This window comes from Pagrus pagrus (assembly GCF_965226575.1).
Source record: "Pagrus pagrus genome assembly, chromosome: 10".
In the NCBI taxonomy this organism is placed as follows: domain Eukaryota; kingdom Metazoa; phylum Chordata; class Actinopteri; order Spariformes; family Sparidae; genus Pagrus; species Pagrus pagrus.
Genome location: NC_140194.1, coordinates 16,958,512 through 16,981,397, shown reverse-complemented (window position 1 = coordinate 16,981,397; position 22,886 = coordinate 16,958,512). Strand labels below are relative to the sequence as shown.

The 22,886-nt window shown below is 42.8% G+C and overlaps 1 protein-coding gene across 2 annotated transcripts in view; it reads left to right on the top strand.

Annotated features, from left to right (window-relative positions):
- The window catches only part of fbln1 (fibulin 1), a 30,997-nt gene extending 11,062 nt beyond the window's left edge, over window positions 1–19,935 (top strand). Inside the window, exons 9-17 of one of the 2 annotated variants that reach the window (XM_084364109.1) lie at window positions 68–211; window positions 300–425; window positions 513–638; window positions 1,233–1,352; window positions 1,525–1,656; window positions 1,754–1,877; window positions 6,734–6,879; window positions 8,450–8,590; window positions 19,324–19,935. In XM_084364109.1, coding sequence (XP_084220235.1) covers window positions 68–211; window positions 300–425; window positions 513–638; window positions 1,233–1,352; window positions 1,525–1,656; window positions 1,754–1,877; window positions 6,734–6,879; window positions 8,450–8,590; window positions 19,324–19,463 — 1,199 coding nt within the window. In that variant the 3' untranslated portion in view covers window positions 19,464–19,935. Of the gene's footprint in view, window positions 1–67; window positions 212–299; window positions 426–512; window positions 639–1,232; window positions 1,353–1,524; window positions 1,657–1,753; window positions 1,878–2,464; window positions 4,006–6,733; window positions 6,880–8,449; window positions 8,591–19,323 lie in introns of those variants that run through there. The other variant, XM_084364110.1, reaches the window with a different exon arrangement.
- The last annotated feature ends 2,951 nt before the right edge of the window (window positions 19,936–22,886 follow it).

The following is a 22,886-nucleotide window of genomic DNA, read 5'->3' as shown; positions in this document are numbered from 1 at the left end:
TGTTGTATAAGATGAAACAGAGCAATCTTTCTGTGATTGAACAATGTCATCTGTGTCTGTTTTTCAGATATTAATGAATGTGTTTCTCAGACGGAGCCATGCCACAGAGGGCAGGTCTGTATCAACACAGTCGGCTCCTTCATCTGCCAGAGGAACTCTGTTAACTGCGGCCGAGGATACCACCTCAATGATGAGGGCACACGCTGTGTTGGTATGGCAGAAAAAAAACAACCTTTTCCTGCAGCACAAAGCAAATGAGGTGCATATGATTATGTTCTCTGTTGCGTTCCCCTCTGCAGATATTGATGAGTGTAAGGGCGCTGAAAAGGTCTGCGAAGGTCATGGTTGTATCAACCTGCTGGGCTCCTACCGCTGCGAGTGTGAGCCCGGCTACATCTTCAACAGCATCAGTCGGGTTTGTGAGGGTAAGCAACTGTATCCTCCTCTGCTTTGTTGTCAGGATGTTGTCACCGCTGCATCTTACTGTCACATGTTTTGACTCTGTGCTTTAGATATTAATGAATGCAGGCACTACCCTGGCCGCCTGTGCGCTCATAAGTGTGAGAACACTCTTGGGTCCTACAAGTGTAGCTGCACCACCGGCTTCAAGATAGCTGGAGATGGCAGGAATTGTGACGGTAAGATAAATATCTACATCAGGAGAGTTTCACCTTTATATACACTTTACAGTATGTGTTGTGTATACTGTAAGTTATTCTGTCTAAACATAATATTCCCAGTGACTGAAACAATAGAAGCCCCTGCTCCTTTCCTAGTCGGATGACCTTTTAATTTTAATTTATTTATCAAATCCAACTTATCAGACTTGATAGGGAATGGGCTGGTTAAATACTTGCAGGGCTGATGAGGGAGAGTGGAACACCATTGGTAACCATTGGTACCCTACTCTTCTATGCCAAAATGGCTGCTGTGAAAAAGGTCTATTGGGTGTGACTGTCAGGTGACAGCTGGCAAGTGAAAGAAACCTTTGAAAAACACTCAACCTACAGTCACTTACAAACATGCTTTTGTTCAAAGTCTCGTAAATTTCAGCCCAATCTCAGCCGCCTGTTTACATGAAAATCAAGCATATAGCGCTGTATGCATGTGATAAATCTTGAAATCCACAGGAGAGGACTCTTGCATGTTCTCCTGACCACTGTGGTGCACTTGTCAGTTAATTGTAGGAAACAGTTCATATTGGTCTGTATAATCATCTTGTTTCTGTGCAGATTTGAATGAGTGTGAGAGCAACCCGTGCAGTCAAGAGTGCGCCAACGTGTACGGCTCCTACCAGTGTTACTGTCGCCGTGGCTACCAGCTCAGTGACATAGATGGCATGACTTGTGAAGGTAAAATTTAGCCATTTTTAACATTTCCTGCAAGGGACATACAGTATTTTTCAAAAAAAGAATTCAACTTTCTTCTGTGTATTTTAAAGGGAATTTGTTCTGCATTCGATAAGTTCCAGGTGCTATGGTACTCTCTGGTTTGACTTGTTTTCATGCTGTGTGACATTTTTAGACATAGATGAGTGTGCCCTGCCCACTGGAGGTCATATTTGCTCCTATCGCTGTCACAACACACCTGGCAGCTTCCACTGTTCCTGTCCAGTCAATGGATACACCTTGGCTCCCAATGGACGAAGCTGCCAGGGTAAGCTGTCCTTACTTCGACGTTGCACATGATGGTTGCAGACTTATGTCAATTTTTCGAGAATGTTTTCAAATCACTTTTTGTCTTCTGCACCCAGATATTGATGAATGTGTGACAGGAACACACACATGCGCAGAGAATCAGAGCTGCTTTAATATACAGGGAGGATTCAGATGCCTGTCCTTCGACTGCCCAAACAACTACCGGCGTGTTGGAGAGACGTGAGTATCCGGATTGCGTCTCTGTTTTACACCCTGTTTCTGAACAGGAACAGCTTTAAATGCGTTGTCTGTGCTCATAGCAACATGAGAATAAATAGACAGGCATAAACACTCACAGAGCAAGGTCCATGTTCCTCACAGTCAAGTCTGAGCGGTCATCCTACTAAGATCTATGTATGACAGTAAACGATATTAGGCCCTTTTAAACTGACCCTAATTCATACTTATGGATCAAGGCTCTGCATGTCCAGTATGCTCAATGCTGGAAAGACTTTAGAAAAGATCCGGCTGTAGCATGAAATGCACATGGATATTTTCTCATTGGCTCAATTACAGTAGAGGCTGTGTATGACCACCCTGTTACGGAGGCACCAGTGACAGAACCTCTTGCATGATCCCACAGAGGGCACCGCGACTGGCCTGTCAAGTGTAAAAATGCTGCAGACTGATGATCCTCCCACTGCATGCCATGCACGGCAAATGAAATTCACACCTGGTCTCTCTTTTTTCTTTCTCTCTGTGCCTGTTTTGTTCTGTCTTCTCCCGTCCTGCCCCTGTCCTCCCCCCCCACCTTTCTCTCTTTGCAGTCGATGTGAACGCTTGCTTTGCAATGAGTCTGTCGAGTGCCTGGCCATGCCCCTGAGAATAACCTACTACTACCTCACCTTCCCCACCAACATCCCCGTCTTCACCAACATCTTCCGCATGGGCCCCTCCCACATCGTGGCCGGCGATGACATCCAGATCGCTATCGCCGATGGCAATGAGGGCGGCTTCTTCAAGACGGAGCGGGTGCCCACCGGCGGCGTCATGTCGGTGGCAAAGCTCATCAACAGGCCGCAGGACTTTGAGCTGTCTCTGGAGCTGAAGCTGCGTCGCTACAGCATGCTCAGCACATACCTGGCTAAAGTGTTGGTGTTTGTTACCCAGGAGGAGCCCAGAGTACCTTACAATCCCCTGCTAGAATAAGCACAAGAGTTACGTTGGCTTACCCAAGTTATTACACTCTTAAAAAGGATGTGTCATTTTAAATGCATTTAAAAGTTCACCCCTACACAAAATGCTTGTTAATTAGTAATTACTTTAAGACCAGTATTCATCTGTTATAACCAAAGACCTCTAATGTTTCTTTAAAATGTGAAAATGGATATTGCGATTAAGCGGTGCAAATGAAAAGTTCCATATAGATGAGAGGATTGATACTACTCTAATATCTGTAGATTAAGTATACCGCAAGCAGCTGGATAATATAGCTTACCATAAACATTGGAATCAGAGTGAAGCAGCGAGTCTGGCTCTTCTCAAACGTAACCAAATCCACGCCTACAAGTACCTCTAAAGCTCACTGATTAACATGTTGTATGTAACCAAAGTGTAAAAACAGCAGGTTGTGGTTTTCCGGGGGTTATGTGTTGGACCATTTCTTGGCCGGGTATCATAACTTCCTGGAGTCTCCGCAGGTTTCCTGGTAACCTCACAGCGCCTCTAGGAGATTCTATGAGAGTGGCATCGATCCTCTCATTTACAAGAAGGCGAGTGTTTGTATCTGGTAAAATGTAAAATTATTCACATTTTCAGTTTATCGAATCACAACAAGCAAACAATCACACTCAGTCTGGGGCTTTCAGGGTCCCTGGTGGTCCAGCTGCCCTCTTTGTCCAATCAATTATCCAGCCTTTTCTCCACTGTAGCAATTTTGTTTTCATAAATTAACACAAATATGACTGTCCGACACTCAGCGTGTGTTGAAGATGACACAACCTTTTTTTAAGAGTGGCTCTGACAAAAACAAAACGAAACATAAACACACAAGATCAGAGGAAAGAAGCACAGGTTTTAGTACTGTAGCATTTTACATAATCACCTTTTTTAACACCAGAGTTAAGGATCATTATTCAGCCGTTTAAAGTAGGTCCAGTTGAATGTATCTTCTTGGAGGTAAAGCATTGTGATAGCCGCTAGGTGGCGTTCTAGGTCAGCGTAAATCATAAAAGGGTAACGACCCAAGTGTGCCTACAACTGAGTGTAATTTGATGATGGTTGCATGATAAAGTCTGACGTTTTGCAGTATTTTATGGTTTATGTGTTGGATGAACAGTTTTCTATTAAAATTGAAATAGAAATAACACATGTTCAAGTCAAATCCAGTTCTTGATAATGGTGCATTGTGGGGTTTTAATCAAATACAGCATAGGGAGCAGCTGGAATGTGAGGCCAAATCACAGATGGAGGCATGAAGACTTCCTCACATAGCGTCATATTACTATTATTCCAACAGCTTCAGTGAAGAGGAAATCTAACGATGCATGCAAATCTTTAGGAATGCATATATTTCAAGTTAACGGTAGATTTTGAGGTCTCATTGATTAGAAAAAATGGTCGACTGACTACAAAATGTTTACACACAAGAACAACACTAAAAAATAACACGTTATTAATAATGTTATTAGTCATTGGGTTTTTTTTCTGATTATTATTAACATTTCCGTAATAAATAATGTTTTAGTTTGGCCAAAAGAACACCCGAAATGTCCCATCTGTGGGTCAAAGCCTTCAGTTATATGCTATATGAGCATATACCTCAAATTTCACTATTAAGTCTGTGAAGTAATTCCACACCTCAAAATTCCAGTCAAAAATGGGCCGAATTGGGCCTTTAATTGCATTTTTACTTCCAATCCCCAATTCACTTACCTTGCACCGCAAATACATCTTTCTGTGGCAGTTATTTTTTTGCACATCTCTTTAGCTCCCATTACATTTTGGGCTTAATGTAAAATACACAGATTTCCACTGCAGACTGTGGGTGTAAACCCCAAAGCAGACAGATAATCCAAATGAAGGCTGAGTAAGTGACATGCGATGGGATGCAGTGGCAAAGGAGAGGGAAATGTGCACCAGCAGGAGAGAGTATAAATAGTTTGACGTGCTGTGAGGCTGCTGCCCGAGGGCTGTGGCTTATAATAACTGTAAATTCAGATGTCCTAGGTTCCTCCTGTCCTGAGCTGTCAGGCCAGTAAGGATGCACTTGGTCCCCAGTGGGGATATCCTTAAAATAAGAACATAGTGGTGCGCAGAAGGTTTTTTCCTCCCCTTTGACATTGAGTTATGGGGCTCTGGGCTCTGGCCGGTGGTCTGAACAATTTGTGGTGCAGCAACATCACCGCGCACAGAATGAATGATGCCCTGCAGTGTTTGTGTTGGGGCGTTATCAATGTGCCGACTATAAATAATAATTACCAAAAAAATAAAAGGCCCTACGCTTGACCAGAGGACTTTCATCCAAAAAGTCTGTTTTTCTTTCTGGTCTGAAAGTATTGGGGTTTTTCTCCTGGGCCGGGCCACGTGAGGCATGGGGAGATGAAGAAGACGTGCATTTGCGCATGCACGCGCACATACACAAGCATGTTTGCATGCACAGAGGCACACATGCGCAAATGAACATACACACACACATTTGGTGCAAACAAACGCATTGCATTAACAGACACATGGAGCTGTAATTAGCTCCACTTGCTGCCCTTGCTTTGAAGTGCCCATCTGTGTGTTAGGGGGCAGTTCACCCTGGGTCATTATTTTCTCGTAAATTTACTCTCTACCCCAACAGAGCTTTCACCTCGTCCTCTAGAGCCCCGCTCGGGCCTTTCTGCAGCTCAGGCCGTGGTATTATAAACTAGGAGAACATTTTGTGGGTTTGGCCTGGGCAAAGCAAAACTTGGACCCACCCGCTAATTGCTAATTACAAGCCCCTACCCAGTGGTGGCTTGACTTTTTGTCAGGGGCTTCTCTCCTCGCTCTCCGTGGAAGGAGCCCTGCAACCCAAGCCGTGCCTGGGCTTTGAGCTGCAGCCTATAGGTCCCCTGAGGAGCGCCAGAGATCCACGGCCCATGACTCACAATGTGGCTATATGGCTGCCATGCACATTAACTGGACTTATACATGGCAACTTGGCTGTTTTCATAACCCAATATAGCCGTGTACTGACTTGTCTCCTTTGTGAAGTTGAATTTAACATCTTGGATGTCAAAGTCAGGCCTTTTATTTTGTTTCAATAGCTCTCTGATCACAAGTTCCCCCGTAGTTTCAAAGAAAACTCCTGATTTATGAGGTTGTTAATGCCTTAGAAACATCTCTCAAAGTCTAATGTAGCAGGCAGGTAGTGCGATACTTCAGGTGGCGTTAGCTTTAGGAGCCAGCAGAGGCCCTCCATTCCCTCCGACCTGTCACTGATTAGTCTGTGGAATAAACAAAGCCCTAAATAATAGGATGAGAGCTGCCCTGGGGAGAGGCTGGGGAGTTGTCTAGTCATGTTGCTCACAATTTAGGAGTCTTTTAGAACACTCCCTTTCCCCATAAATCCTCCTCAAGAGATTATCTGATGTGAAGCCGGGGATGCTCAGCAAATCCAAATATTTTCCTGAGCAGGTTATGGATCATTCTCTGTGAGTGTAGTAATTCATTTCCCACACAGCTTGAAATAGTGCATCAGAAAAGCATCAATGGCAGCGCTAGTCTCCACAAGCTACAAAGTTTGGCATCGGCATGAGCTTTGGCCATTGTTGGTTTATTATTCTTCCAAGCCACACAGAATTTGATTGTTTTTGATGTTGACTGCTATATCCAGTATCCCTGCTGTCTTGTTCAGATATTGTTTGTGTAGCGGCCATTGGAGTTGTCCCACTGAGTTCTTGATTACGCAGTGGGCTGCTCCCAAGGATACCCTGTTATTGTGAGCTTTAGAGACCAAAGGCGGTTGACTCTGAAGTCTTTATATAGACATTACCTAAAGGTCAGAGGCCATGTGTGTGTTTGTGTTTCCTTTTTTTGTGGGTGTGTGTGTTTGTTCTCTCCTTTAGAGTGGCAAGGCTTCAACGCTCTGACACCGTTCGCTGTATGAAGACCTGTCAGCCCAATGACGTCGCCTGCGTTCTGGACCCCACGCATTCGGTGTCCCACACCTTCATCTCCTTGCCCACTTTCAGAGAGTTCACAAGGCCAGAGGGTAGGTACAAGCCCATTTTCTGTGAAAACTGATGGCGACATTTTCTTTTTTTCATTTTCCAGATGGGAAAATATGTGAAAAAGGTGTGAAAAGGGGATAAAATACATTCATGTTTCTTTGGGGAAAGTTCCTTTGGGAATTAACAAGTCTAAAAAGAAATGCTTATTCCCTGTTTCACCAAGAGTGAGATGAGAAGATTGATACCATTCTTCTCATATTTGTTGGGTAATTATGAAACTTTAGCCAACAGCTGTTTAGCTTAGCTTAGCATAAAGTGCAGAAACCCGGGGAAACATTGCCCTACACAGACTGGTACTCCTTATTTAACAGTTGGCAGGAAACTAAATAAATGTCTTTCCCATAATATTAAAATGTTGCTTTAACACAATAGAAGGCAGAAATAAGTGAGCATTTCTTTGCACTTCCAGGTCCCTTGTCTTGTAGTCAAGGTTTCTGTTTTAAATGGGTTTTCGTTTAAATGCCTGATGTAAGGTCTGTGGTCAACACAAGCTTTAGAGATTTCCATGTTGTGTTCTACAACAGTCGATCAATTCATAGTGTGTATACTATAGCCAAGAAAGATGCTCAGTGGTGGTGACGTTTAAGTAATGCGACTGCAGTGTAGTTTATTTATAGCCTCACGTTAGCTTTTTACCTCTGGCGAATTTCATTTGCGCTTCAAAAATCATAAAAGTAGTGTTCATCTTTGAAGATTATCTTGTTTATTTTCTGCAATAATCCAAAATCCAACTCAAAAATCCTAACTTGCCATCTTCTGGTCTAGCCTACAAGAATATTTCATCCCTGCAGCGCCCTATGCCTAAAAAATGACTTATCATACAAGCTCCACTAAAATGTGTCCTGTGAAATCCCTCTGCATTTCCACTGACCCACAAAGGCCCATATTTGAGGCTTCTCCAGTTAAGATCTTTGGAAACAACAAATTTGAAGATAGTATAATAACTTGTGGTTTTTTAGTGTCAATGTGGTCCACAGCCACTTTTTTCTCTGTAGCTCTACTTCATTCCCTTAATCTCTGAGCATCCATCACACACATGTTCGTTTCCCTGCAATTGTCACAATCCATATGACTACTTCTGACCCCCAAATTAGCTATTCTATGATGCTCTCCATACAGTCCAAGCTTGGCTGGCCCACACCACAGAGTAAGTGACACGCTGGTTGGATATGAGTAACCACTGTAATCACATGCAGACAGTGACAGCTGACAAGCATCTATTGGCCGCCGTGCAGTGCATGTTTCAGACACACTCATGGTCAACGTCACGGGGAGTTAAGCTCTTGTCATATCTCATAAGCTCTGATTTGGGGTGTAAAGGCCTCAAGGCCTTCCAGTTGAACAACAGTATTGAAAAGCCTCAACCTTCCTGTGACCTTCTCAGTGTACAATAAACAGACGGTTCCATCTCCCATTTTATTGTTCTGCTCTTGGAAAGGAAAAAAAAAAAGAAAAGCAAAGAGTTGGCACAAGCTTGGCAGCGCAATCCTAGTGTCATTATGGGGTTTAGGCTCCAAAAGCTTTTTGTGTCTAATTGTTATCTTCCAACAGAAATTGTTTTCCTGAGAACCACGGTGCCGGCTTACGGGTCCTATCACTTAGGCAGTTACGACGTCAAGTTTGACATCCTGGACGGCAATGTGGAGAACGCCTTCGACATCATGAAGCGGGTTGAGAACGGAATGTATGTGGGTGAGTACTGGGATTTTGTGTGATGATGGACCAACCTACTGCCGATATTTGACAATAGCAGCTTCAACATGCAGCCTCTACCAACCGACAGTGTCTGTGACTGGAAATTGCATTTTCTTTTTGACAAAGGAGGCGGTTTTTCTTTCCTAATTTCTCATTTTGAAATATGTATGCCTTTTTTTTTTCTGTTTTTACAAATCAAACTCACATGTGCACGTTGAGAAGGGGCAAAAAGGATTCCCATAAGGAATGTCTGGACGCACTGACATAAATGCATCTGACACGGCCCGTTACGGTCTTTGCAGTGTGGTGGCATCGTGTAGCTGTCATCGTCATCATTGGGGCTCTTGGTGTCTTTGTCTTTGGAGAGTTGTCCTCTGTGTGGCTCTCTGAGACAGACGAAGGCCTGTTTCTGTCTCACCAAATATTTGGCATCGATTTTCACAGTCTTGCGGTTAAACAAAGTACCATTTAATTCACTTATCTACGGCTATGCTTATTCCAAGCAGATCATTATTTTCCACAATAACTTATGGTGGTCTGAAAGTACAGGAAAAGAGTGTATAAATCCATGCGTGTGCTCACGTGAACATCGGTGAGCATGAGCATGAGTGATTGCAGTTGACAAGCACTTTATCATAACTACCTGTTCAGCGACCGCCAGCATGCAAAAAGAGCCCTGTGCTAGTTCAAGTAGGAGCAGCAGATACCATCTCCAGTGGCGTGTTACAACAACACATGTTTGGGTGGAAGCCATTCCCATCTTTTAGTCTGGTGGTGACCCAAGGCTGCTGTATGCTTGTGGGAGAGCTGAACTGAGCCTTGGCCTTGGATGGATGAGGGTGTTGTGAGCCCAGGGATGACACATTGTTGGGCCTGTCTAGGTGTTTTTGTTTTGGTTTTGTGTCGAGATGCAGGCAGGGTGGTAGTGGAGGGACACCGTCTTCTTCTTCTTCTTCTTCTTCCCTCGCTGATGGATGAAGGGATGGCCTGTCAGTATGCACATCTGTCTTTGCAGAAAGAAAGGGAGAGAGGGAGGAAGAGAGTGTGCGACCGTCAATGGATTGTGGGCACACGCGCTCTCTTGTACACTTGTGTGGAAACAGAAGAGTGCTTATCAAACATACCCACACAAAGACATGAGAGAGAACTGCAACAATTCACATAATTCACAGTTAAAGCAGTTATAATTATATTGTATTCCCTTATAATGGTATGTTTTTGTTGGAATGCATAATGGTGTAATTCTGCATGAGCGATAAGCCTTATTTTGTAATATAATGTCTACTGAGTGTGTCTGCGTGCGTGTGTATAAAGAGGATTTAGGAGAAATTCCCTGTTTATAGTGGTGCTCATTTGCAGGGGCAAGTATGTAAGTGTATGTGCGAGGGAGGGAGAGAGAATAAAACGGCGGAGGGAGAAAGACAAAGTGAGAGACTGTGATTCAATGAAAGAGGAAAGCGAGAGAGAGAAAATATGTGCAGAAGTAATCCTGGGCGCTTTGCTTCATGTGGTTAAATGTATTGTTCCATTTCCCCACGCTAGGCCTCAGTGTCTCGCCGAGCATTAGAGCACTTAAACTGACGACCACATGAAAGGCCTGTTTGTGAGAAGCCACTTCTCTCCCAAACCCTTTGGATGCTTATTGGATGCAGCTCTTGCATGTTAGCACCAGTTGCCCATCACATATCCAAATTGAGGCCCTGTGCACTGGAGCCTTCGGTCACTGACTGCTCGCTGTGAAGTGTGGCGTCCACGGTGCGATGAAGGCCCTCTTGGTTTTATTTAGTGGGTTGTGCTGCTGGTGCTTTGGCCCACAGATGCTGCCGTTGCGTAACCATTGTGTGAGGCTCGCTGACGTGTCACTTAAGGAAGCTTAGTTTCCAGTATCTCCAGTGTCTCCAACAGTGGTATTACAGCTTGGTGGGATGTGAAGAGTAGCAGACATTGAGGCTCCACTAATGAACAAGTGCGTGAACTCAAACTAACTTTGGCCATTATTTTTGGCCACTTTTTGTGTTTTTGAAAGGGACAAAAGAGGCAATTAGGAATCCCCAGAATCCATCGCTAACGTGAAAAAGTGATTCTTAAAAGGTTTGATTGGCTGACACTCTTTTCCGTTCTGCTCTCTTACTCAATATTTCAAAACCAGTCGGCTGCACACAGGCACGCAGCGTTTGCACAGACATATGTGCACATACACACACGTACACACATATACACTTACATAGCCTGACAGTACACCAAATAGTGTAAGAACTGCACCACTCTTTCCTAGTTCTTGGTCATCCATCACTGGATTTCCCACCACTGTCACATCTGGAAGACAACCCTGACAGCCTTATGCATCTGTGCAAACAGAACAGGCTTTCAGCACTTGGAAAACATGATCAGAACCAATCAAACACTTACAGATTCCCATGGCGACCACAGTAGCACACCGGCGACCACACAAATCCCTGCAGGTATGTACGGCAGATCCCCCAAAGTGATATATATAATCCTCACAACAAAGACAACATTTGTGACACATCATGCGCATATTTGGAAACACAAACAGTGGAGGAATGCATTACTCATTCTGACGCTGACATCCACTCATGATTAGGGACAGGTTGTTTGAATAGGGTTGAGAATAAGATGATTGATTTTGGCAGTCAGCAGGTGGATGGATGAGCCCTCCCTTTGAAAACACTGGAAAGCACTGTGGTCTCTGCTGGAAGTGTGGGCCAACTCTAGGGCTAACTCTCTAACTTCTTACAGACTTGTTTGATATCTGTCAGTGACATACATCATTGTGGGGATCAATATTGTCTTTGAACACTCCTCACTGAGGGTATCGTAGGCTAGTGTAGCGTTTTTACCTTCATGTTTCTGAGCATGCATGCAGTCTTTCAGCTTTGCTTTAGCAGTTACTTAAAGGGGCTCTGTGGAACGTCTGTGAACTGCTGGAAGCCGGTCTATAAGTCTGTGTTAGCAGACTCCAATTCTAAACTAGCGATAGCTTTATTGCTCTCTGTTAGCAGAGCGGAGAGAGGCACTGAGACAAGGCACTCGAGAACGAGAACATAAAGTCACGTCCTTGGGACTGTTACGGAAAATCCAATATGAGTCCTTCACAAAGAAAGCCATAGTCCAGCAGCATTAAAGGTGCAATACGTAAGAATTTTAGGTGTAAAACATCCAAAAATGTATTAAAATTATCAACAGAATGTGAAGAAATAACAGTTTTGGCGTTATGTCAAAGACATCTATGTATTGTGTTGCAGAGATACAGTATCTGCTGAAGTTAGCACGCTAACCAGCTAGTCCCTGGCCAGTTTGTACCTCTAGAGGCGATAGCAATTCATGTAAATTGCGACAAATTGTTACATGGAGCTCCTTTAATTGTTGTTGAGGAAAGATTTTTATGCAGGGAAAATACGTGACAATCCACCAATCCCATTTCTTCCTGTCCACCATGCAAAACAAGGAATTAACAAAAGCAACGTGCAAATCTGTAACTACATGTCAAGACAATTTTACACAATTATGTGACTTGTAATTTTACGTGACTGAGCCTGCTAGTTGACCAGTATCCATGTTTTGAAATCGAACAGAATTGAATCAGTAGACAGCTGTGGAATCAAACAGTCAGCAGATGTTTAGTCATCCCTTAAATGTGTCCAAATGACTCCTCTTCATGAGAATTTATTTGTCATGGAAGGATTTCACTGTTCCATTAATCACTGCTGTCTGACTGATTTTTTTTATTTATGTTTAGAGAGCAACTATCTTCTCTTCATCAATTGTACCCATCCTCTGGGGAAACTGTAAGCCTAAGACGCTGCAGCTAAATTCCATTCATTTTTGAAATGCAGGTGGAAATGTGCCTTTGCGGTTTATATCATCTGCTGAGAATAAATACCTTCTGCACTGCCATTGGCACAGTGCTGGCAGCCAGCGAAGGCAGCCAGTAAGATGAATGGAGGAGGAAGTGGACAGTGTGTCTCTATGCAGGTAGTCATGGTCGTCATCGGTGAAGCCGTCCACAGTGGCTGGTGGAATGTGAGCTCACTGTGTGAGATATGACTACTTCAGAGCCAGTGGTGCTTGTGGCTCTGGCTTGTGGCTGCACTGGTGAGGAGTTGAAGACAGCAGTGGAGATAAGCAGACAAACAGCTCCTCATGTTTGAGTGGCTGTCACTTGGATGAATCATGACATTGGCAGCAGCAGGCCCACCGGAGTGCACCGAGCCCATGAGGATTCCTCGCTTGTCCCGCAAGAGATTAGTACAGTACAGCTAATCAAAACAGGGTCTTCTCCACCCAAAAACCCCATAGGGTGGTCCTCCACCATCAATGTACTGATGAACAGATAGTGATGCAGATATGTCACGCTCGCAGAGACATACCATACACACAGTTGAACAAACACTGGTATGTACTCATATAATACATATTACTTGCAATAAAACTGCCGTAATATTTTATCACTTACACTTATCTCGCCTGGTCTGGTGAGCTATTTGATATATACTCCTCATTACTCTTTGCTGTCTGGCACTGTGATTTTAAGAAAATGTAACTTTGTTTAAGTAAGTTCACGAAGCTCACTTCACAAAATTAATGCTCGTGTATAAACATGCCAAAAGAGATAGTACTGAAGTACTTAAACAGCTTTTCAAGAGACTGTATACTTTATCCAATTTATAACATAGATGGAGAAAATAATGAAAGAAATCTTAAATTAAAATGCAAACACAGCAGGTATTCATCTCATATCCTCTGCATTTAGTCAACATTGTCCAGCCTGCTTCTTAGTTATGGGCCTTAGCTTTGAAAGGTCACTTGTAATATAGTACAAAGGTTGTGGTAATGATAATGGTGCGTGTTATGTCATCTCAGCTGCTCTGGCCCACAACTGCTAAAACAGAAAGTCCAAGAAAAGAACAAACCGATTCCCCTACGGCTACTTCTCAATGATGTCACTACCCAGTGAGTGACACGGTCCAACAATGACCCATGGGCCATTTGAGAGATCTGTAGCTATGACTTGTTGTTAATTGACCTTAAAATATCAAGCCACATACGCTGGCCTTTCAGAGCTGGGGTGGGCAGGGCTCCCACCCCCTCTTTGGAGTGGTCAGAGTTGTGTTTGGACAGCCTGACCTGACTGGTCATCCACGTACCAGTGACCAGTGACCAGGCTGTAAACACCAGATCCAGTCCCTGAGGGGCCTGTACACTTTGTCCTCATTCAGTGTGTTGTGTTGGCAATTTGAAGGGATTATATTTTAGCCATGCTGACGGGTTATCAAAACTGAAATTGGTTGCTCTGCTAATGGGGTAACAAGGGAGGTAGTTAGCAGTTGCTTTGGCATGCCTCCTAGCTTTTATGGACCTCTTGGAGAAAAGCAGTAAAAAAAAAAAAGGATCTTTGACTAAGAAACCAGTCTTTGCTGTCTTTACATTTCTGCCAGCAGTGCTCAGCTGTACATCAGCGATATGGTAAGATACAAAACATACCACAGTTGGAGCCATAATGATCGTGAAGAATGTCCTCCAGTACCCTCTTTGCAAACTGGAACTTTGTCCACCACCTGGATATTCTCCAATGGTTTCCCTGTAGTGAGCATGCATAGCGCCACAACCAGTGTGTCATTATACAATACTGTGGTGAGGCCAATGCATATTTTTCATTTGTCTCTGGTGTTAAACCCGTTCATTTTGAATTTTGTCATACACTTCCTCGCTGAGTTGTAGAAACCAGAAAACCCCGAAATTGTACTGTTTACATGTAACCCTTCAATATTGCAGTCGTCTTGGCCATGAAGGATGACAAATGCCTAAATAAATGCACACTGGTAGCAGTGTCTCTGCTACTAGTGAGCATTTATTTAAGGCTATTTTCTACTTAAGGGTCTACTTTATGGTGTGGCGGAATGTTTTGGAGAACGGACAGATTGTACAGCTGTTTGTTTGATGGTGGCGCTTCAAGCCAGCACAGTCACCTCTGCACCCTGTGGCAGATACCTCAGTGAGATGGAATGACACCACAAACCTCTCCAGCGCTACTACTTGATCTCCTCGCTTGGGTGCTTCAGGCCTCGGATGACATGACCTTGCAACCCAGTCATAGAGCAAATTGGTTTTAAAAAACCTTCCCATGTTTATTTATGTGAATCTCAGGTGGCATGGTAGCCAATCAAAGTCGACCTGTTTTGTGGCTGTTGGCTTTTTGCCTTACAGCCTGGATGAAATGTTAAAGATGAGTATGCGGTTGTGGTTTCACCTCAGGTTCACTGCGAGTATGTTGAGGCCCAGCTGTTAGCTGATGCTTTCCGCTCATTGAGGATACCACTGTGCTTTTGATGGGAAGCTTGTGGAAACACAGAGTCACCATGGTCACGCACACTGACTTTAATATCAAGCTCCTTTGTGCAGAATTTGGCACATGAGCCCAGATTGCTATAATTTATTTTTTCTCGCCTTCGACGTTGTACAAAAAAGGTAATTAACAAGGGCTAGAAGTTAAAAGAAAGTCTTTACATCCCAACAGCAATCAATTAATCAAATGCATGACAAACAAAACAGAAATTCTAAAAAAAATAAGCCCATCCAATCTTTAATTCTAGCCTGAATGAAATGATTGGACGGCCTACTTGTCTACCCGTGTACACTCTTCCACAAGGCTCGGCAGACATATTGCTAAAGCTATTAGCATGATAGTCACACAAGAATGGCTGAGAAAGTTTTGTATTGAGAAACTTTCCCAATACTAACATGCTAGCTTGACAGCTTTTTTCTGTACACGTGAATAAGGTAGTTGGACATGGTAAGCGATGAAAATGATGCACTGCACTCATACTGCTAACCACACAGTCCCCTCAGCCAAAGAAAGAGTGAACAGCAGAAGCAGTGACAAACTAGTGTTCAGCAGCTAAACCAGTAGTATAACACAGTAACCCTCTGGCCAATGAGCTGCTGTAGGAGCAACAGAGCCGTTCAGGCTAACCCAGTAACATTAGCACAAAGCACACACCCACAGCAGTGAGCAGTAACTGCCAGGCCGGGTAGCCTTTTTTGGACTGAGGTATGTTCATGACGGCTACTTGCTTGTGTTTACATGATTGTGGCATTTGTTTATTTATGTATTTATTTTACTTTCAAAATTTAGCTTGCTCTACCTGGTTTCTTCAATCTAACCAACCCTAGCTTTGAGATACAGTTCTTGTTTTGTTCTAACGCCCATAACGTCCCGGATTCGAAAATAGAAGGTGAGAAAATGTGTGTTTATTTATTCAATTTAATTAATCTAATTTATGTTTCGTGTTAAGTTTCAAGCCATTAACAGTTAGCTCAGAGGAAATTTGTGGATTTAGAAAAACCATTGGGCACTACAACAGAAATTTAGTTCTGAGTGCAGTTGTGCCTTCTGCATGTGCTAATTAGACCACAAACAAATGTACAAAACACTAATTGGCCTCAGACACATTCCACATATTGCACTCTTTAGATGTCCGGAATGAATTTTCACTTTAGACATGATGTGTGTCTCTGTTTATTAATGTGGTAAGACTGTTTAGCTTCCTTTCATAGAAAATAACTTACCCTCAGTTGACCCTCATTATGGTCCTTGTTAGATAAAGGCCACACTGAGCGCAATTTAAAAAAAGCCTTAATGTGGACTGAAACCCATCTGTCTTTGTGGTGGTCCATATTGTGCTCATCATGATATCTTGCTCATCTTCATTGTGTGCCTGCTCAACCCAGAACTGAAGCTTTTGAACTGGTTTTATACACAGATAATTCATGAACCTTCTGAACTTGCTTTGAGTTTTCATCGGTCAAGTCTGAGTTCTGTGCCATCTCGATTGGCTTATGTCTGAAAATAAATTTCAGACCCAAAACAAAATTCAACTCTTTTTCCATGTCAGTTATTCTCTTAATGTTGTGGCTGTTGTTCGGTTTAAGCAAAGGTTAGCGCTTTCTGATGGTGCTGACGCTTTGGAAACAATAAAATCTTAGTCCCGCTCCCTTCCGTCTTGTGTCACTACGCAACAGAGTACCAAAACACCAAAACAAAGGGGCAACCCTGGTAGAAGTGGGCCCCATTCCACACTCCTCCAAGTGCTTATCGCCAGAATCTGCTGGAATCTGTTGTGTGCCCACAGATCCGACTCGCGGAGGGACGAGAGAGCAAAAGAGAGTGACAGAGAGAGGGAGACAGCAGTTCAAGCTCCTAATGCTAGTCCCTCCCAGAGTTAAAGATGGATTCCTGGAGGAATGCCTCCACGGCTGTATCGCGTGACTGCGACTGCTCCCCTCCATCAAACACATGGGACTCATTTACCCTTGTGGGCCATAGTGATGGTGCCACAAACACCCGGCCCCCTCAGGGAGGGAGGAGAGGGGAGGAAAAGAAGGAGGAGAACACGTGGGTGAGGGGATCTGCCATCATACAATGCCAGTGTCCCAAAGGACACAGCGGATGGCGCATAATGGATCATCGTTTGTCCTGTGGTGAACGATGACCAAATGGGTTTTACTGCTTTCTTAGTTCCACATATGAGAGCCTCATAATTCAGACCAATGAAGGGGAGTGATCTGTCGTCATATTGATCTATGTTAAGTTAAACTCTTGAGTCATCATGCGAAAAAGCTTGAACACGTTACTGACTCAGTTATGAGTAAGGAAAGCACAAGAGGAGTGCATGAGAAAAAGAATGGTTGACGGTGTGATAGGAGGACTGTGAGGTGATTGTGCTGTCTGACTGCACTCTGCCGATGGCTGTTCAAACAGGCCAGAGCTGAAATGTCACCAGCTCTCTGCAGAGAAAAGGCCTGCTGACAGCCTGTATAAACACTGGCATTTTTTTCCCCCTGTAATCGCATGTTCACTTAAAAAGAGCACCCAATGGATTCCACGGGCATTCAGTAATGCTCTGCTGCAGTTTTCCCATCTGCCTTACCATGAAAGAAGGTTGCTCCCGTCCATAAAGAGGGTGGACGGTGGGAAGGCAATTCTGAAGTAAGATAGTTGACTGTTGAGTCTCTTACCCAGGTTGTCAAATACCGGCACTTTGGGTAAGAATTTCGAGCTGTATACCAACCCAAAGCATTGGTATTTGAAGACCTTGGCTAATGGCCACACTGCCCCGAACATGCCCCATTTTATCTGATCTCGCATGCTAAGCAGGACCTGGGAATACCAGGTGCTGTAAGCTTTGTTACTGTATTTTTTTGGAGAAATATCTGGCACAAGAACTTTCTTCAGGATTTATAAAGTTCTGTCTTGTCTTGTCTTGTCTTGTCCGGGAATGAGACTCAACAATCAACTGTCTTTGTCCAGAATCATCTTCCCTACCTTTAAATTCAGATTGTCATGGACAGTTTTGATCACAAGACTTTGGTTAGCTTGTCAGCCACAATCTTAATTTGGTTACTCATCCAAATGTACCAGCTGATACTATACCATGGCACACCTGAAGACATGTAATTTGAATAAGTGATATAGGCAAGTGAAAGACTTGTTTGGGAGATTGCCTTGTTTTTTTTTACTTTTTGAATCCCTAGCCCCGTGGGGAAAGTAACTTTTGCCAAAAATCATTGCCTCAAGAGATGAATTGTTTGGGTTAGTATTCATTGGAACTATTTTCTACCAAAGAAGTAGTCTCTATGAAATCTGCTGATGGTTATGTCTGTGGATTATCCACAAGATAACATCTAGCGAAAGCAGCACGTCAACATCGTAGCAGGTTCGGGTCCTCTGTCTGTTTCTACTCTGGATGCGTTCAGCCACACAAAAAAAAACAGTGCACAAAAATATGCTTTGGGTTTATAAGTGCAAAGAATTACACAACTGATGTAGACAGCTGTATTGAATAAAAAAGAAGAATATATAAAAAATTGACTGAGCTGAGGCAGACAACTCAAGAACGCATGCGAAACATGTGTGGTTCAGACAGCCTGTGACCGGGACATTGGTTTTTTTTTTAAAACTTGAATAACAGATGTAAATTTTTCAATGCGCTGAGCACCACAAACAAAATTCCATTGAATTCAGATGTATTGGGGTGGCAGCGGGATTTCTGAAACCTCAGCATTTGAAACTATTAATATATGTATTGCTAGATATCACTGGGGTGGATGAGAAAACAGTTTAGAACAAACATTAAATGGGCAATATGTAACAATTAGTTGAACCATTAAACAAAAAAATTAAGATTGTCGATAGAACGTGAAGAAACAGAAGTTTTGACACTATGATGTCTTTGTATTGTGTTGCAAAGATCTACTGAAGTAAGCATGCTAACCACTCCCCATGTCCCCGAGTGGAAGCTACAGTTAGCAGCAGCAACTCTGCTGATATGCTGCCCTATAATTGTTTTGAGTATGAATTTGACAGGTGGCCAATTGCTACATATTGCAACCCAAATGAAAGACAATCTTATGAAAGCTCTAATACTGGGTACTTGCTTCTCTTTTAGTTAGTCAACCATTGCGTTTCTCAAGAAATGGCAAAATCAACAAATTTATATTGTTGTCATAGAAACCAACCAGCGTCTACTAAAGATTTACTTTCAAACCTTTCACTGGTGTAGTACAATAATGTGGCTATATTGTACTGACAACATCCAATAGCCAGGGTATTCTGGTTCGTGGTGAATGTATTGTACCACAGAGAGTCTATAATGCTGTTGTCTTTTTATATTGTCACTGATGTTGTTGTTCCACTTTGTCTCCTTCAGGGGTTGTCCGCCAGGTGAAGCCTCTGATTGGTCCACTGACTACAGTATTGAGACTGTCCATGCGCAACCTGACAAATCAAGGCGACTCCGGCCAGAACATCATCAACGTTCATGTCTTTGTCTCTGAGTTCTGGTTCTGAGAGATGGATGACAAATTTCAACACGTGTATTAAGACATCCATTGTCAACACTGTACACATTGGTTTTGTTACATCAATGCATAGATCAGTGTTGAGGTTTTAATGTTGTGTTTGATTACTCTTGACAGTTTCTGAGATGGAAGGCTACGAGCTGCTTGTGATGAGAGCGTTACACTTTGTTTTGATGACAAGCTCAACCTGATGTGCACTCCTGTGCATCTGGCATAATGGAGCTAAACATGGAGAAACTTTATGTTATATAAATATCTTTAAGAATTCAGACGTCCAAAACGTCTTTAAATTGAAAGTGCATGCATTTAGAAAGGTCATTAAAGGATATGATGATTCAACAATATTCTTTTCATGACATTATAAGCCTTTGTCTTTGTAACATTCACTTTTCCTTTCTTACTGTATGCATTGGATGAGGTATTTTTTTTTCTATGGAATAAACACTATTTTAGTTACAGTACTTGTTTTTGCATTTCCTCCCAGAAGCAGTTAAAGACCTGTGTTTGAATTTCTTACTGAATTTACACTTATGGGCTCAGGAGCTCATTAAAAAATAAAGAAAATATCTATGTTTTACAAGCCATGAGAACAGAAAAATATCACCTCTGCGTAGCTAAAACTGTCAAACTCTTGAGACTGTTAATGGTCTTTTGGCTGGCTCAATGTTAGAAGGCTGCAGTTGATCAATTGTAAGTACTTACATAGTATTTTAAACATCATATGGCTGAATGGGATCTGTCATTATAATTGTTCTAATTGTTTTTGATCCCTCTCCCTTTTGACAAAAGGCTTCCATCTTAAAGTGGGCATGGATGTCTATTTTTACATATAGATTGTCTCTACTTTACACAGACTTTTTACTATGTTTTACTAATTCCAAGAAATGATTGGAAAACTAGCTGCCAATTAATTAAGTTAACAAGTTGTTCATGAGTCCAGGGATGAGTCCAAAATCACTCTGATTTGCTATGTAGTAGACTAGATTATGAGTGCTAATTTTATGCACTGATGCTCTCAAAAACTCAAAAAATCTAGTCCATGGCATGCATCCTTCTTTTTGCTAATAAGTTATAGTGTCTCACAGAATAGTGAACAAATGTCCCTTTTAAATGTAAACATATGTAAAAATGTGTTTTCATCACATTAGTAATTTAGAAGAACTTTCCTTGACATGAAAACATCATCATGACTTGCAATATTCTGAATGAAGTCATAACTCAATGACAGGAAACATGATGATGATAATTTGCACCTGTCAATATTAGCTAACAAACAGAGACATGCAAATAGACCTATCTTAGCTAGCCTACTTTTATTCATGGCAGTCAGTGGAAAGTCAATTTCCATGGTGGACATTTGGAACATTGTGTTTATTTTGCGCCCAATGATATCTGTTGAGGGGCAGTAAAGACGTATACTGACAGCTTGTCCCCAGAATAACCTCAACTGAGTTCGGACGTCCATTCGCTTCTGCTCAAGATACCCTGTGCATGCATATAAACACAATGACAGTGGGTTTCACTCATGGTCTTTTTGTTAGAAGGTAATATTTTCAGAAAATTCTAGTTTTGGTAGTTACTAAGGTGGCAGCAGAAGTTAAAGACCATGGGGATTGGTACAAGCAACCACATTCCTAATTACATTCATCAGTGAACCAGAACTCCTTTCTCCATCAAACATGGGGGGGGGGGGGGGGGGGACAGGACATCAGGCAGAAAGTGAGCTGAGCACATGTCAGTAACTGTGAGACTGTAATCATCACTGTGGCCGGGCCCAGCCAAAGCCTCCCAATGCTTCAAAGACAATGGAGGAGAGGGCGCATACATCAGGATCTCAAGTCGTCTGCCGTGATGGATTTTAAGGCTCTACTGAAGGGGGATATCCTCTTCAGAGGAAATAGAGGCCAGCAGGTCAGCCTTGTGGTCGACATGAAAAGAGGGAAGAAATGCGGTGTATGTGTGTGTGTGTGTGTGTGTGTGTGTGTGTGTGTGTGTGTGTGTGTGTGGAGGGAGTCAAAACACACTCTCAGCCAATGTTTGATATGGTTTATGTTTTCAAATGTTTCTAATGCAATTCCCCTAACTTCATGCTGAAAATAACCTAACTTATGTAATAACAAGAATTGCACTGAGTAGAGCTCATACCTCCGCCAAGGTCCAACAGTCCCCTTTAATCCAATCAAGCCTAATCCACTATCAAATAAAACATATTTAAACCCTCACTCATAGATACCAGCTAAATACATCATGATCCATGCTTAATTCCCTGAGAAATTAAGAAAATGTGAAAAAGAACCACGCTATGTTAAAGACAGTGAGGAAAAAAATCCTGGATCACTGGATCTGTACCAAAGGTTTATGAGGTCTATTCTGGGCCGAGACCCATCCTCCATCCAAATTTCGTGGAAATCTGTTCAGAAGTTTTTGTGTAATCCTGCTGACTAACCAACCAACTAACCAACAAATGGACACAGGCGGATAGAAAGTCTTTGAGGTAATAAAGTAATTCCAAATGGCCTGTTGTGGAGAATAGATTGAAAATGACTTTTCCTGGCATTTGTCTCATCTGTATATCTGTCAACTGCTATGCTAATCAGAAAAAAGAAGAGCATCCATTTTAAGGCCACTTCTCTTTGAATAAGTTTATAAAATATAAACAATAATCTGTACATTGTCCATAATCTTAAATCTATATTGGTTTATCAGTGACTCAAAAGAGAAAAAGTGTCCATAGTTGGAACAAGCACTTTAAATTGGCTCTGACTGGCATGTTAAAACAATGCCTACATATTTGGCTCATCCATACCGCATACCAAAATCGACAGAACATACATTGTAGGGACGTTAACAGCTGAATATGAGCAACAAAAAGCCATATAGCCAGACTGTGTGGGAGGACATTACCCAGGAAAGGCCTGGCTGGCTCTGAATCTGGACAGTTAGAAAGGCTGGGGCAGCAGTCCCTAGCAGCGTTACCAAACCACATACATGTGTGGGGACAAATGAGCAAATATCTTCTGCCAGATTCTCCATCCAAAGCCAAGAGGGAGCTGCTTGCACTGGAAGCCTATGGTATGACTAAGCCGAGTGGGCTTGATGAGTCGACGTAATGGCAGGGAGCAGACCTGTGTGTGTCTGCACTGTTTGTTTGTGTACTCTTCTGTGGCACAATGGTGGTCAGGCCTCTCAATACAAGCGGTCATGGTGGTGTCTGGCCCAGAGTAGACAGGGTATGGGGCTGATGGGAGTCTAGCCCAGGGGTTGGTGAGGCAGACTGATCCAGACAGAGACCAGAGGACCTCAGGAGGCACGTGCTCGGCCGACTCCTGCACTCACCCACTCCCTCTTTTTCCTGGCGTCCTACCCCGGCTCCCACCGCAACACATGTTATAGGATATAAGTGAGTTCTTTT